The 15311-nt window shown below is 38.3% G+C and overlaps 1 protein-coding gene across 2 annotated transcripts in view; it reads right to left on the minus strand.

Annotated features, from left to right (window-relative positions):
• Window positions 1-160: 160 nt before the first annotated feature.
• Window positions 161-15311, minus strand: part of STK3 (serine/threonine kinase 3) — a 134244-nt gene continuing 119093 nt past the window's right edge. For both annotated transcript variants that reach the window (XM_086465236.1, XM_086465235.1), the window contains one exon: window positions 161-4517. In XM_086465236.1, the coding sequence (XP_086321362.1) occupies window positions 4359-4517 (159 nt within the window). In that variant the 3' untranslated portion in view covers window positions 161-4358. The remainder of the gene's footprint in view (window positions 4518-15311) is intronic.

Consider the following 15311-nt stretch of genomic DNA (forward strand, 5'->3'; position numbering starts at 1 on the left):
TGCTGCACCACAGCCTGGTACAAAAATATCCCAAAGCCAATTTCCCAGCCAGCTGTACGACATTACAGAACATCCATCATTGCCTTAGGAAGTACAGAAAGAAATGCCACAGTAAGCTGGCGCCCTTCATATTTATGAATGCAAAGAAATAAAGACTTCCTCATGTCATAACATCTTTTTAATTAGTTTTATAACCACATATACACTTGAAAAGAAAACGCAACCCTCATCATACCACATGACAAAACAGCGTGCACACTAAGTGCTTTACAGAAGCCGTACAGCACACGTTCTGCTTGGAAGCACCAGCGCCTACTAACGGTGACCATGGCTCTCGCACCTACGTGCGCGCAAATTCACTCATCGTGAGCCAGATTTGTATTTGGAAGTTCAACACACCAGGCGGAGAAGCAGCCTGAGCCACTCTGCACTCTCACCTGAACATACCCAGGCAGATACAGGCAAGCTAGTATTTGCTGTAAATAAACAGTAAATAATAGCCAATAATTGTCAGATTAATCTAGATTAGCAGTAGATTTTTGTCACTTCAAACATACCATGGTTCACTAAGGAGTTTTGTTCATGAATCCCTTTTACTAATGTGTCTTCGGGGGCAAATTCTTATGAGAATAATTTTTAAAAGCCAGAAAATAAATGGGCTATGGAATCAAATTTGAGACGTTAAATGTATTCACTTTTCCTAGTTAAGCCTATCCATTACCTAATGTTCTCATTACACTAGAAAATCAAGGCAGCACCTACAGCTGCTAATGCCTGCTAGTACCTCCAAGTAAAGATGTCTGTGAAGACTTCCAGTGTCTTGGGCGGTGTTCAGCTCTCTCAGGGTTAGGCCTTCAGCAACCTTAGATTACAGAGAGAGGGACTTCCACAAAGAGCTGAGGATTTCTGTCCTTAGTCTGGCCTGATACTCTTCCATTGAGACCCTCAGACTTCTAGAGCTTGCAGCAATGTCTTGAGCTGGAAAAATCCCTTCCAGAGCTGACTTTGAGAGACACGGTTTTCTGCGCTCACAGCTGGGCTCACAGTATTATAGAAAGCAAATAAAAGCATGAGAGATGACTATGGAAATGAACATTAATAGTTACTGTTAACATAATTTCACTTCAGTTAGAAGGAACAACAAGACGACAATTATACATGAAAAATTAGCTTTTATTACAAATGTTTAGTTATAAGTGACGATTTTTCGATTTTTAATTTTTTTTTTTTAACTTACTAAACCTAAACATACAAAGTCAGAAGCAAACAAGAAATTGCTTGGTTAAAATCTTGCTGAAGGTTAATTTGTCAGTAGTTCTAGCAGATTTCCTGCAAGGCTTGCTTTTAGGGTGTCTTATTCATTGTACTATTGGCTTTCCTTTACAGAGATGCTCATCCTCCAGTAGAGATGTGTAGTCATCCACAAGGATGATTTGGTTCATTTATATAAACAGAAGAAAGAAAAAATAAGTTTTATCCATCTCAGTATAAAACCTATTTCTGTGTGTTACGCTTAGACGTAATTTAGAGCCCAACACACTGGCTTCTGAAGCCAAAGACAGCTCTTACACTGACTGCAGCGTGCATCGTATCAGAAGGGCAACATCACTAATTTCATATTAATTGGTGAAAGTACTCTTTGGTTACAACCGTCCTACATCTACCCTGTTTATGGTGTATCAGAAACTATTTTAAGTAGCTTGTTTACATTTTGATTTCATTCCATGGCTTTCAGATTTTTCTCCTGCATATATAATCCATACCCGTGTGCATGCACATGCACAAGATTTATTCAAGTTGTTTCTATGCAGACAGATCAGAGTGAAGAAAGGACGTCCTTTATCTTCTGATACCTTTCTGAGACCTGTCAGACTACAACAGCTCTAGTCTAAAACGGCCCTTCACTGGAGCCCCTCTGGACTGGCAAATCGTATTTAGTGCCCTGCATTACTGAAGTCTTCAGAATGAACAAAATGTGAAAACTGTCATCATTTTATTACATTGTCTACCACACTGTAAAGCCACATTACGCAAAATAAAAGTCTCATTTTTGGTGGGAAAAGTTTAAGACAGTAAGAGGAAAGAAAGCTGCTAATGATGCAAGCAAGAGTGTCTGGACAATGACACTTCACTCAAAAGGCACACCAAGAAAAGGCAAGCTAGGTTCCTCTCCTGATGATTTAAATCTGTTTCATATTTTTTCTTGTATATATAGATATGCATATATATATGTGTGTATACCTACACAAATATAAGTACACCCACACATCTGAGTTTTTGAGAATAGAAAGTTCAAGAATTAGAAATTAATTTTAAATAAATAAGAACCATACTAATGGGGGAGGTTGGTGCTGTTATTTTTTGCTGCATTACGATTGTAATCCAATGACCTGGTGATACGATTATGCCATTTTTTACTTTCCATCATTTCATTGTATAGATGAAAGGCATAAGACTACCAGCTGCGTTTTATCTTGCCTAAAGTAATTTTAAAGGATCTTCTGTGTTCTTGCTCTTTCATAAGGAAGGGATGGTCATTACTTTAAGAAATATGAGGAGTTGAGTGTAAGGATGTCCTAACAACCACAATTAAAATCTACGCGACTCCAGGGTTTCCCTGTCAGAGTGTGGCGTGCACGCAGACACACACACAGAACGACAACAAGAACAATGGCTGCACAGAGTTCAAACCCAAGCGTGGTCCCAGCATGGCCGTGGCGTGCCAAGCTTGTAAAAACTTCTGTTTTCCTTTTGTATAAGCTTTACAATATAACGCACCATTTCCAAAATCTGCACTGTTCCATCCAAATGGTCCACGTATGATGACGGTAAATGTTAAGAGGTATGAGATGATTACTAACTTCCAGAAAACATTGAACAGAAGATGCCCAACAGTAGTCACCATTAAAAGTCTAACAGCTGAAGGTTAAATGTAAAGATCTTTTCAGCTGTATTGTTTAAAGAAGTATGACTATCACAGTAAAGTTATCTACACAGAAGGCAACAATAGTAAAGATATCAATACAGAACACAGTAGATTGTTCAGAAAGTGGATCACATTTTCTGCTAAGTCTGAAATATTTCTTGCAATGTTGTAAATTTTACCTACTAGATATCCCACAATACAAACCAGACAGAAGAATTTGTAAAAAGATACTAAGAGGCTGGTCCTGCATTTCTGATTCCCCAAAATCTACCATAGAAGACTATAGGAATTTTGAATGTTTAGCGATTGCAGGACAAACCCCTCGGAAAAATGTTGCTTCTTTTCAGTACTTACTATATATAAGTATTCAATTTATTTTCTTTGGCTTTTAAATTACTATCCCTTCGTTAATGTGAAACCAAATCAAACCCAAACTACTAACAATTCCCCTCTCCTCTCAAAACAATGATAAAAAACCTAAATGAACCAAACACATATCCAGAAAGTGTAGCTGTTACTTCATTATAAAACTATGGCGCAAAATAGAGGTTTATACTGGTCAGAATTGCAATAGCAATTGGAAATTTACACTGAAGGAGTGACTGCAAGTATTGCTTCTCCTGAATAACAGAAAAATCAAAACTGATTAGGCACTTGTTTTCTTGTTTAATGAGAGATCATTCAGTGTGCGTAAAGATGACAGAAATACTCTCTAAAAGAATGTTCTGTAGTGTAACAACTGTATTGCTCAACTGCAGCCACAGCCCCTGATTCAGGAGAGCAGAAAAACATGTGTGCCTATTACTTATTCTGTGCTTAAATCCTACTGATATGAATGGGCTAGATACATGTTCAAGTGCTGTCCTGAACTGGGGTGGCTTGCTGAAATTGGAGTTTTAAAAGATAATACAGTGGTGAGCTTCTTTTCATTACACTACAAGACCGATTTTATCCAATCTGGCTCTGCTTGCCACAATATTATCCTAATACTTCCTAATAAAAAAAGAAAACAGGCATAAAATAAATAGGATAACCAAAGATTAGATAATAAATATGCTACTATGTGGGAGGAAAATATATTGCAACATAAGGCTCCGTAGTGTTGCACAATCAAGAAATCGTTCCAGGTGCTCCAAAACACAACTCCTCATGTACAACACCAAGTTACCACCATACACCTGAAAAAGACTGGGAAATAACAGATGAAACTTCTATTACATTAAATGTTTGAAAATATAAACAAGTGGCAAAGTGTTTCACTGCCTTTGCAGAACACCGCATGTAAGTTCTTTCACTGCTCCAATTGTCATTGCTTGTGAAGGAAAATTCAAAAGATTGGGTTTTTGAAAACTCTCATAATTGAATTCCTTCAGACTTAAAGTTACCAGTGTCCACATTGACTCAAAGTATTATGTCTGAAAGTAAAACAAACTCAGAAATTCTGTTGCCTCCGCTTCTTTGCGTCCATCGCATCTAGGATAGGCTGCCTCTTTGCAGTGTACCTCTGACGAAGCTCTTCAATTTCTCGTTCCATCATAGGGTCCAAAGCCTTTAATCGCATCTGTAATTCTTCTAAACTCAGATTCTTTAACTGTAAAACAATCAACCAAAACAAATTAAAAAACCCCAAACCCACAAACCACAAAAAAGATTAAAAACTTTACAACAATGAAAACCACCACCTTTCCTAATCCTTTAATTCACAGTTGCAGCATTTTTACACACTTTGAGTGTATGTGTACACGTACATAACTGTTTATATAACCAAAAGCCTTAGTACCCTCCACAGTAAATAATTTAACACCATATGAAAACACAAACACACACAGAGTACATTTAATTAAAAAAGAATTATAAATTATATTGCTTAATCAAATACTTACTGAAATTCAGTTTCTTATAGAAGCCTGAAAAACAGATCGCTGCTCTAAGTAACAGTCTGACAGATACTATTATTAGAGGTAGTTTCCAGTAAGAATGACAATGCACCTGTCTTCCTCAAGAGATTGCTGCCAGAACCAGTCAAAGCAAATTGCTAAGAGAGTATTTAAATAATGTATTTCATGCACTTAAATAATACATGAAATAATTTCCTGAATTCATGGGAGGGAGTTACCTTTGACCGAACTCTTTCCTTTCTAAAAATATTTTCTCACAATGTTAAACAGTTCATCACATTTCATTCATTAAACCAACGAGTCATATAACAAGTAAATTGCTTTGCTGGCTGCTGCAAATACACGTTGGAGTCTTGTCAGGTACTGGGCACGTTGGGCACTGCTGCCCCACCTGCTACTGCAGGGAAGGATCTACATTTCAAATATGTTCCTTCGCCTGGCCTATGTATTTTGTTCCTGATGAAGCCTACTCCATCTCTGCATTTCTCTGTTGTCTGAATTGCCTATGTGCCAGCTACTTTTCACTGAGTGTGAAAAATATCAACAAATTTCAAACAGCACAAATAATTTCATCCTAGGAAAGGGATAATCCATATTTTGTTTGCAAATGTTCTGACATTGCAAACAAGCACACCACCTAACTCGGGGTGGGGGGGAAGAAAACATTTTCTGAATCAGCCTCCTAATGAGTCAATACTTCATTCATTAATCTAGGGCAGGCTTCCATCAACACAGTCTGATCTGTGTTCCCTGACGAATGAAATACTACTTTTGATCTGTATTTTTATCAGCATCTAAGGCATATAAATTAGCAACACATATTGCTATATACAGTATAAACCCCAGTGTTATGACTTCTACTAATAGACGACATTGTACATGGTAAACAAATAACTTGAAGTCATAATAAAGAGGGAACGCAGGTCAGAAATTCATAGAAGAGCACAGGGAGAAAGATGCATATTTTCATGCAACGTCATTTTAACCGTAAGATTCCTAATGAAGATGAGAATTAAACCCCCAATTTCAAAATATCTTCCAGGACCAAAGATCCTTGGACCTATATGAGCTTCAGTGCGTTCAGTAGCTTAATGTCTGTCTCTCCCAAGGACAAATATCACCTTTCGTTTCTTAGGAGGGAAAGAGTTGCCTCCCAAGGAATTTAGTATCATCCTGTTTACTGTATTTCTCCCATTTGATATATGCAAGAAAGGATGGGGGAAAGGAATCCTAATTCCACAGTCACCAAGACTTCTGCTGAAAATCACTTTTACATTTTCAGAGAAAGAAAATATTAAAACCCCCACCATTCTCCTGCATTTTTAGCCCATTGGTAAATGTAACTAGCACATGACAGACACTTTTCAGGGAAGATATGCTTTTAGAGGAGTGAAGCGTCAGAGAGATTTGTAGCATAATGAGAAGAGATGACAGTGCCAACTCCCCTGTTTAACTGCTCCCAACACTGCACAGATGAAAGGAGCAATCAAACCACATTTTTTAGCATATGCGACAGGAGAAAAATTTCGGACTCCATGGACCAGCAAATGGACGAAGACAAGCACTGTGAATAATCTCATGTGTAAGTGTTTTGTGAGAACTGCCACTGATGAAGTCTGCTACCCCCTCTGGGCCATCCCAGGCAGCCATTTAATCCCTCTCAGGCACCACTGTAGACATCAGGCTTAAACTGCACAGAAGAGACTCCAACTGATGCAATCATGTAATTATTCTGCACTAAAAACCATTTTTTTAATAAATTGTCAGAGAATAATGTGATGGGTGAGTATTTAAATTTCAATCAAGAAACAGAGCCAGCAAACAGAATTAAATATTCTTTAAAGATCACAGACAGCTGGGATGGAAATTAAAAAGAGAATGAATTTTTAAATCCAGAGAATAACAATCTTTCAGAATGATCTCAGCCACGTCACCCACGGGACCCAGGGAGCCACAGCACTCATCTGTATGAACGGCTGATGCCTGGGACATTCAAAGTAAATGACAGAAAACAGGGACGTTAAGAAACTGGAACAGAGTTATGAAGGTCTCATCTACCTGACATCAGATGCGAAAACCACTTAATCGTCCATAGCTGAATCTGGATACGTGTGTGTGTCCATGCACACGTATGTCTCCTTGGCAAATGTAAAAATATTTTTTCTTGACTTCTGTCTTTACCACAGATACTACCTTGTGAACCCTGAAAGCCTGCACAAGTCCAAACACTGAATACAACAGCAAATATATCAAATGAGATGTGCAGAAATAACTCTACAAGATATTTAATTATTCCTATCTAATTCATTTCCCTGCATGCTAAATATTTTGATTCAAATTCTTAAAGCAATAGAGCTCAGTCCTCAGTTACTTTCACTTGCAACCAGTTTGCAATTTAAACTGCCATAAATAATTTCCCATGTAGTTTGTTGTTGTAACTACTAGGGCTACCAGTATTACTGGGAAGGGTGAGGACAGCATTCAACCATCCAAGCTACAGGAATCCAAAAGGGCTTTAAATTATATTTTAAGAGCTTTTTAAAAGCTGTAAACTGTAGCAATTCAGTAATCAGGATAGTATTTGTCTGACAATGATAGACAGTTCAATTTCTGCCACTCCAAATAATCATGTCCTTTCAGAGATGAAACACCCACGACCACACAACAGACAGCAGTTAGTGCCAAGAGGGGCCACCTCCAAGACACAGGTCTTCAGTGAATGGTTTCTGGTAAAAGTGTTTGCCTTCACTGGGACCCTTCATACCACCAGGGAATCACATGGGCTTGGGAAAGCAGCAGTCCCAATTCCAATTTATTATGCCACAAATCTATCAATTACATGCAATAACACATAATATTCAGAAACTGTGTGCATCTCTGACACCCACATACAGCCGTTTAGAGTGGGGGCACATACTTGGTTTTCCAGTAGAAAAATTAGGTGTGTACAGAAAAAAACCCACTTTTCTCCTGAAAGGTATATTTGTTAATCTAATCACTAAAGAAAGTTACAACGTAAGGGAAGCAAGGAAAAAAACAAAGCAAAACAGTCTCCAGAGCCAGATAACACCGAATAATTTTTTCTACAAGCTGATGGCTTCTCAAGACACCGTCACACCCAAAGAAGCCCCACTGAAATTCCCTACTCTGCTTTGCTAGAGCAAAGGAAACTGACTTTGCCTACAAAGAGACCAGCTGACAGCGACCCTTAGGGGGCAAGCTCCCAGTGCCACAAGCTGAGTGCCAGCAGCTCCTGCCTCTGCCTTCTCCTCTCCCTGATGCAGGGGGAAATCCTGGCAGAAGAAAGGCACCCGTGCAGAAAGAAGCTCCATCAACCTGAGCTTCCAGTGGCAGAAGATCCTTCCAGCAGCATCAACCTGAGCTGTGACAACCAGCACAGAATCGAAACATAACTAACCTTTTAATTTTTAGTTATAACCTTCTGAAAAGGCAACTCAGCCACATGCTTCGGAGATCGTTAAGTCTGGAAATCTGGTGTACCTTATCTCAAACTTTCAGCAAATGGGACACCAACCATTTACCTCCTCCCGGCTCATTTTTCAACTTATTCATAATAGGGTTAGAGACTTTTCCAAGAAAGGCTACATGTAGAATTTAAAATGCAGCAAAACAGATTAGGAATCATTATCAAGCTTTTCTTAATATGACCGTCCTCATTAAGCTAGGATACAGTAAAAATCCAAAAGTTGAGGCAGCTGCAGGCACGAAATGATCCTGTCGCGATCAGAGCACAGGTCAGAGCTACAAGCGCTCCAGAGAGAGCTATGCTCCTCTTGTGTGAAGGTGGCAGGAACCATTGCCAATTCATCTGGGGTTTTAAGAAGCAGTTACTGAGTTTTGTAGCTGAAGAAAAAAAATCCAGTGTTATCATGCAAGGTTGGTCAAATGCAGTGCAGTTTAGCATTTCATCGGAGTAAGATCTCCTATGTAGAAAACATTCTTACTCTGGACAATACTGGTTTCAGGTCGATGGCTTTTTTTACAAGTCTTTGAACAGTGACTCACAAGGAATTCTTTCCTCATGTACTGATGCAGTCATCTCCCAAAACCAAACTTCAGCAAGGGAAGTGCAACAATTTTTACTTTGTTGGTCTTTCAGTCTAATTTCTTGCATCGCAGCTGGACCAGCTTCATTTGGGTCAGTATTTTCAGCAAACCAAAGAATGATTACTTGCAGTCAATACTGCTTCTGCCTGCAGGAGAACCCCCACCACGCCTTACGTATTTTGTTCACAACCCTAGTCAAATCATAGCGATGAAAATTCAAACCAAAATGGGCACTTGGAAAACAGATATGTGTTCCTGTCTACAGACTTGAGTTCTGTAGCAATAAGCTGAGAAAGAAAGAGGTAAAGGACAACCAAAAATGGACTCAGAAGTGATAGTCAAAGGGGGCAATGCAAATCCTGACTACTGGCTTCCACCTGTGTCCAGCACAGGAGTCAGGAGGAAGGACATGCATCTGAGATACTCGGTGGTTCTTGTAGTCCATCGATTTAAGGGAAGGGGTCTGGAAAAGAGTCTGGAACTCATTAGCCGCACTTGGCCAGCACATATCTGTAGCCATCCAAACTTCTCAGGGGGCGAAAGCCAAAGTTTTGGTGGATGTAGCACACTATAATCTTAATCCACCCTTGACAGCTAACAGAGGTAAATAAAGACTCTAAGCCTGTGATGTTTTCAATATGATAAAATTAGATTTCATTAGTAACTCCATAATGCATGAGTTACCATCACAAACCTCCAGTCTATCAAACCAAATTACAGAATACTGCCATTAAGCTGGTGCAATGAAATCAAGCAAATGTATTTTCAGGGTTTAAAATGTTAAGAAAATAGATATTCAATCAAAAAATAATCTCTATCAAGTTTGTTGTGTTTACTTGAAAAAACAAATTCTTCCTAGCAACTGCTTAAATGAATCTTACAGATGCAACATGCCTTATTAGAGGCCTTTGATTAAAAAAATATGGATTGTTAATACTGTATTCTGAGTCATCTATTTTCCCATCTGCTAGTAATTCCTACAATATGAACTATCAACAGAATGGCTAACAACAATAATTTTCTATGGCAATTGCAACAGTGGGTTGCCTATAGCACTTTCTAAGATTTAACCAGTGCATGCCTTGGATTGTTTTGTGTTTAGTGTTCTCAGGTAAGAGAAACTTTTTCTCTCCAGCTGTTCCCTTCCCTCTGCTGAGCAGAGTTTTCTTTTCTCTAATGGAATGAGCTTCACTGACTTCAAACTCTTTTTTACCAGTATAAAAAGTTAGACTTGAGTCAGGATTCAAAAGGTACAAGGTGGGCGCCTCTGACCAATTTTTCTCACCTACGAATTCGCACCCAAAAACCTGTGAATCTCACTTGCGTAGTACTTGTCTCAGGCTTATGTACAAGGAAACACTCCATGGTTACTGTCGTCTGTGCAGCAACAGTGGGGAGAACTGCTCTATGTTTGCTTATACAGCAAATCGTGCTGACCCCATGTAAGCAGCGTCAGGGGATGAATTGTCTCAGACACCCACTGGCCACACATCAGAGCTGTGACTTGCTGCCCTCCCCACCCCTGCTGTCACTACCGTGGGCAAATCAGTCACAAGAAAACAAACTCGGACGGGGGATGGTGTAAGAGCATTTATTTCAGGGTGTCTGAACAGCAAGACTGCTTGTTGCAAAACACAAAACATCGAGTTATACAAATATAAATAAGGACCTAATTTACTATCATTACTTTTGACAATTTATGAGAGAAGTACCAACAACCTAACTTTCAAAAGTTCATTCCACAGGACTGCAGTTACCTTAAACATTTATGGGGGTAAAATAAGCACATAGCACTAAGAGAAAATTAAAAACTGACAACTTCATATAACTTTAAAATGCCTTTTTAGGGATAAAATTGTATATAAATGTCCCATCATTAATTCCTGTTTTCACTAGTAGAATTCGCTCTGCTCAGACATTAAAACTGTACATCATTTTAACAACACAAAGCTAAATCTTAGTCACTACCATCAATATTTTTCAGCTCTAGGCATCTTTTCTTAGCTCCATACAAAGTTACATTTCAAAATCAAACGGGGGGGGGGGGGGGGGGGGGGGGCGGGGGGAGGAGTTTTCTATAGCATTAGTGCATACTATCATTTCCATACTTTTGCTGAATACTGCCCAGGGCTCTCTTTTGAGCGCATTACTACTATCAATCCTAAAATTCAATAATTATGAGCTGGGTCCTTCACCTTCATTAAATTGCCCTTAAAAATTAGATTCCTAAAGAAAGCGGTTTTTAAGAGGAGGGAGACATCTTTTTATGTCCCTTTTCATTTCTGAGTTATGAGGACACAACTATAACCTAAACATTCCTGCAATTAAAAAAGGCTAAAAACTTCAGTGGGGAAAAAAAAAAAAAAAAATCCAGTGGCCAAAAACATTAATAAGCAATCCTGACTACAGGAACCGAAATCTAAGGAAAAGCACAGACCATCGTGAAATGCAGTGTAAAATTAGCAATAATGCTAACTCTTCCCTGTTGCAATTTTAGTAGCTTACATTAATGCTTTAGGCAGTTCAAATATCATTTACACTGTTTTTAGCTACTATAGCAGCTGATGGTCATGCAGTTCCAAGGTATATAATTTTCTCCAAAATAAATAAAACAACATAGAAGATGATGAACACAGGGAAACAAACTGCAAGCAATGTCCCTCAAAAACCTGGCAGCTAGCAAACATCCATTAATAAGCACTTCTGAGATCAAATCTTTAGTATCTGATAGATAGTAAGTTTAATTAATAAATTTAATTTTAAAAGTGTAAAGAAGAAAAAAAATCCCACCATTCCCTCTTTCCTACATCATTTACAGAGAGTGTATTGTTAAATTACACGCTTACAATTGAGTCTACTGAAGCACGACACTTTAATTTGCTATCATCTTCTCTTTAGAACGGCTTCATCCATCACAGACATTTTTAAAAATTACTTTTAGAGTATCACAGGCAAAAAATCACCATTTGAAATGCCTTAGAGAAGATCTTGGCGGGTTTTTTTTATATCCTGTGATTTCCTATACCAGGCACCTCAAGCTTAATGGTACAGTTAGCCCTGAAGAACACTATAAATGTTTACTGGAGCTCCCAACAGACTAAATAATCCAAAGCTTAAGAAAAATATTCCATCTGGATACTCACCATGCTATTTAAACTTGATTGTAAATATACTCACACAGTGCTGATAGCAAAGCAGCTACCAAACCTGATCTAAAAATACACAGGACTTCTCCTTCAACCCTTTCTGCTTTTAGAGGAAAAAAAACCAAACATGGGAAGAAAAACCCACCAAACAAACAACCCCCAAACACCTTTTCAAATATTACCAAGCAAAGATAAAATGAAATAGAATTCTTTAGCTAGAGCTCTTAGTGTACTAAGTAAGTAGTATCAAAAGGTCAGCATTTTATCTCTATGAATCTGTAGCTTTCCAGGGTGAGTCCTTTAGTCGCCCTTCATAATGAGCTCAGCCATCAGCAGGTACATTACAGTGCCCTTGAGTTCACTGTTATCACGTTTCAGCAAACTGCAGTTATCATTCAGCTACACAAACCCAAATGTTACCTTCATATTCAAAAGTTCTCAAGTTAAGGCACCGCCTCCTTGACATCTGATTCTTCCATGAGAGGATCATTTTTCAAATGTTCAGAAAATAACACTATTACATTTTTCTAAAATTCTACTAATCTACATGTAAATGCAAGCTGTATTAAGAAAAAAGACAGAAACTATTTGGGATGAGAGCCATTTTAAAAAATAAAACCATTCAGTTAAGACCCCCAAACATCATAAAGAGAAAACAAAAAAATTTCCCAGTTTTGCTAAAATATTTTGTAAATGCAAATCTATATAAAAAAAGTAAAGACATAAGTAACATGAAATAGAAGCCCTGAGGTTAAAAAGAAAGAGGTATTAAAATCTCCAAATTCATGAAATACATAAGGATATAATTTAAAGCTATTTTTCTTCAATAGTTCCTTTCAAGATTATTTCAAAAATAGAAAGAAAAATGGAAACTCATTGAATAATGAGTTGTTACGACACAACAAGCTACATGCATAGACAGAGACAATCTTGAAGTTAAAGCGAGGCCCAGAAAAGCATTTAACCTGAAGGGCAACGGAAGAGGCTACAAAGAATTTTAAACCTTAAACCTCAAACCTCAGTGTCCTAGTGAGGGAAATACAAGTGGATCTCAAGTTTCTTAGTACAAAATATTGATATTCAAAAGTAAAACAGAAACGGATACAGCAAAACTACATTTTCCTAACAGGAAAAGTCTGTTGGAGAAGAGACAGCCTTACATCCCCCCCCACCCCAAAACGCACACATAAATTTATATCTTATTTGATGGACAACTTTGACTTGGTTATATTCTTTATAAGGAAGAAAATTTGGTTCAGTTTAAAACAGCCAATTGAGAAAGGATCTAGGAAAACAACACATCATTTTTAATAAATGGAATAATGATAGACATACTGTTTACTGCGTTTTATTTCAAGCAGAAAGCACACTGGCAGTCACATACAAGACAGAATGGGTTTCAGCCACTTTTAGTACAAGATGGACAGGAAAAATCCTATAGTCCAGAAACTTACAGCAATATACAGGCAACAAATGCCGGGTTTCTCAATCCTGGGGAGAAAATACAGCAAAGGCAGCAAAAATACAGTAAAACTGAGACACCAGTTGAAAGAGGCCTGCAAAACATCAGAAAGAGCAGAATCTGAATGCAGCAACTGAACACAGCCTGGGCTAAGTAGGGAGATTTAATGGAGCCGTTAGTTCGCAGCAGGGAGAAGAGATCCCTGCCTCGGGAAAGGCACACAGGTGACCACCTTGGCAGAGGGATCAGGGAAAGGACGACAGCCAAGCCCACCCGAGCTTAAGCACCAACACATGGCATGTGGATGCTGCGCATAGAGACCTGCAGTGATCTGGGAGGGGAGAAGCAATCCCCCAGCCCGAGGCTACTGGCATCTTAGCTAGACAGCACCAAGTTTCATTTTCTGTACAACAGCAAAGATTTAACAGAAGCACTGCTGGCTTTTAAAGAATGTGTCTTGGTTCACAGTTCCTCAAATTTTCTTTATTCCTTCCTCAATCACTTGTTTTGAAATCTTTTTTCGCCCCACAGAACTGCCTGACTACCTATTTTCATATGGTTTGATGTGCTTCAGTTTTCCTAAGCACTGAAAGAAGTCAGCTTGCTAAAAAATTTGGGCTCCCAATAGCAGCAGCACAGCCTGCAAAGTCCCCCGATGAGAAAAGAGTACTGTTCCACTCCTGCATTGCGTTCAGCAGCTTACCAGCCACAGGGGCTGGAGATTTCATCTGCTTATGACAGCTCTGATGTCATGAACTGATTAAAATTGTTTAGGAAACTTTTTTATTGTGCTCAAGAATTGAGCAGATTTATTACAAACCTCTTTACACCTTAAATAATAGTTTATAAATTCTTCCTAATGCTGCCTTCTATTGAAGTCTTATCTACAAATTATACCAATCAGACAAATACTTCAGAGTTTCAGCTGGTTCATTAAAGTGGATTTAGTTTTTCTTTTGTCAAAATGCACCAGCTTCACATTTGTGAAACACAGCTTAAACACCGACTATCACATAACCTTTAATCAACCTGACGAAATCCACCTTACGACGGTCTAAATCTAGTAGACAGCTACTGTCTTGCTTCTAATTCAGACTAAATTAGATCTAAAATAAGTGAATATAGAAACAGATAATCAAGTAGCACCACTTAGCTAGCAGCTTTTAAATAATACACAGTATCTTTTCCTTTACAGACATGTAGTAGGCTACTCTCACTACAAGTTAACATACTAAGAAATATCCCCAAAGTCAGAAAATACAGAACACCACAATCTTCGATAATCATACATGTCAAAACCCATTAATCAAGAAGCCCATGTACCAACATACAACTAAAAGCAATACTAAATTAAAAACCAGACCATTCTCATTTCTATGAACAAGAAACCCAGGCTATCTCAACACTGAACAGTGCACTTAACCAGAATATAATTCTGTTCTCTGTAACACAATCCACCCCATAGAAGTGTGATGCTCACTCTCTATTAGTTTAGAAACTCCATTTATTCATTGAACAAGATTCAGCGATTCAGTGGCGCAGTCATTTACTGAGTCCAGAACTGCCAAAATCATTTGCCAATGAAATACTTAATTATCAAATATTTTGTCTATGACTCAGACATTAACGCGATCAAGCCAAAAATTCGCACAGCTCTTTCTTGCCTTCACAGCATTATCTCCTAGGAAGGTCTACAGTGTTTGATTTATTTGCTTTGTCAGAGTACATAACAATGCTAGTTTGTTTAATTGGGTTTTTCAGATTATAATCTGCAGATATTGTGGTTTATTACACAATGCAAACAGGTACTG

The sequence above is a fragment of the Leptosomus discolor genome, chromosome 5 (genome assembly GCF_034619465.1).
Source record: "Leptosomus discolor isolate bLepDis1 chromosome 5, bLepDis1.hap2, whole genome shotgun sequence".
In the NCBI taxonomy this organism is placed as follows: Eukaryota; Metazoa; Chordata; class Aves; order Leptosomiformes; family Leptosomidae; genus Leptosomus; species Leptosomus discolor.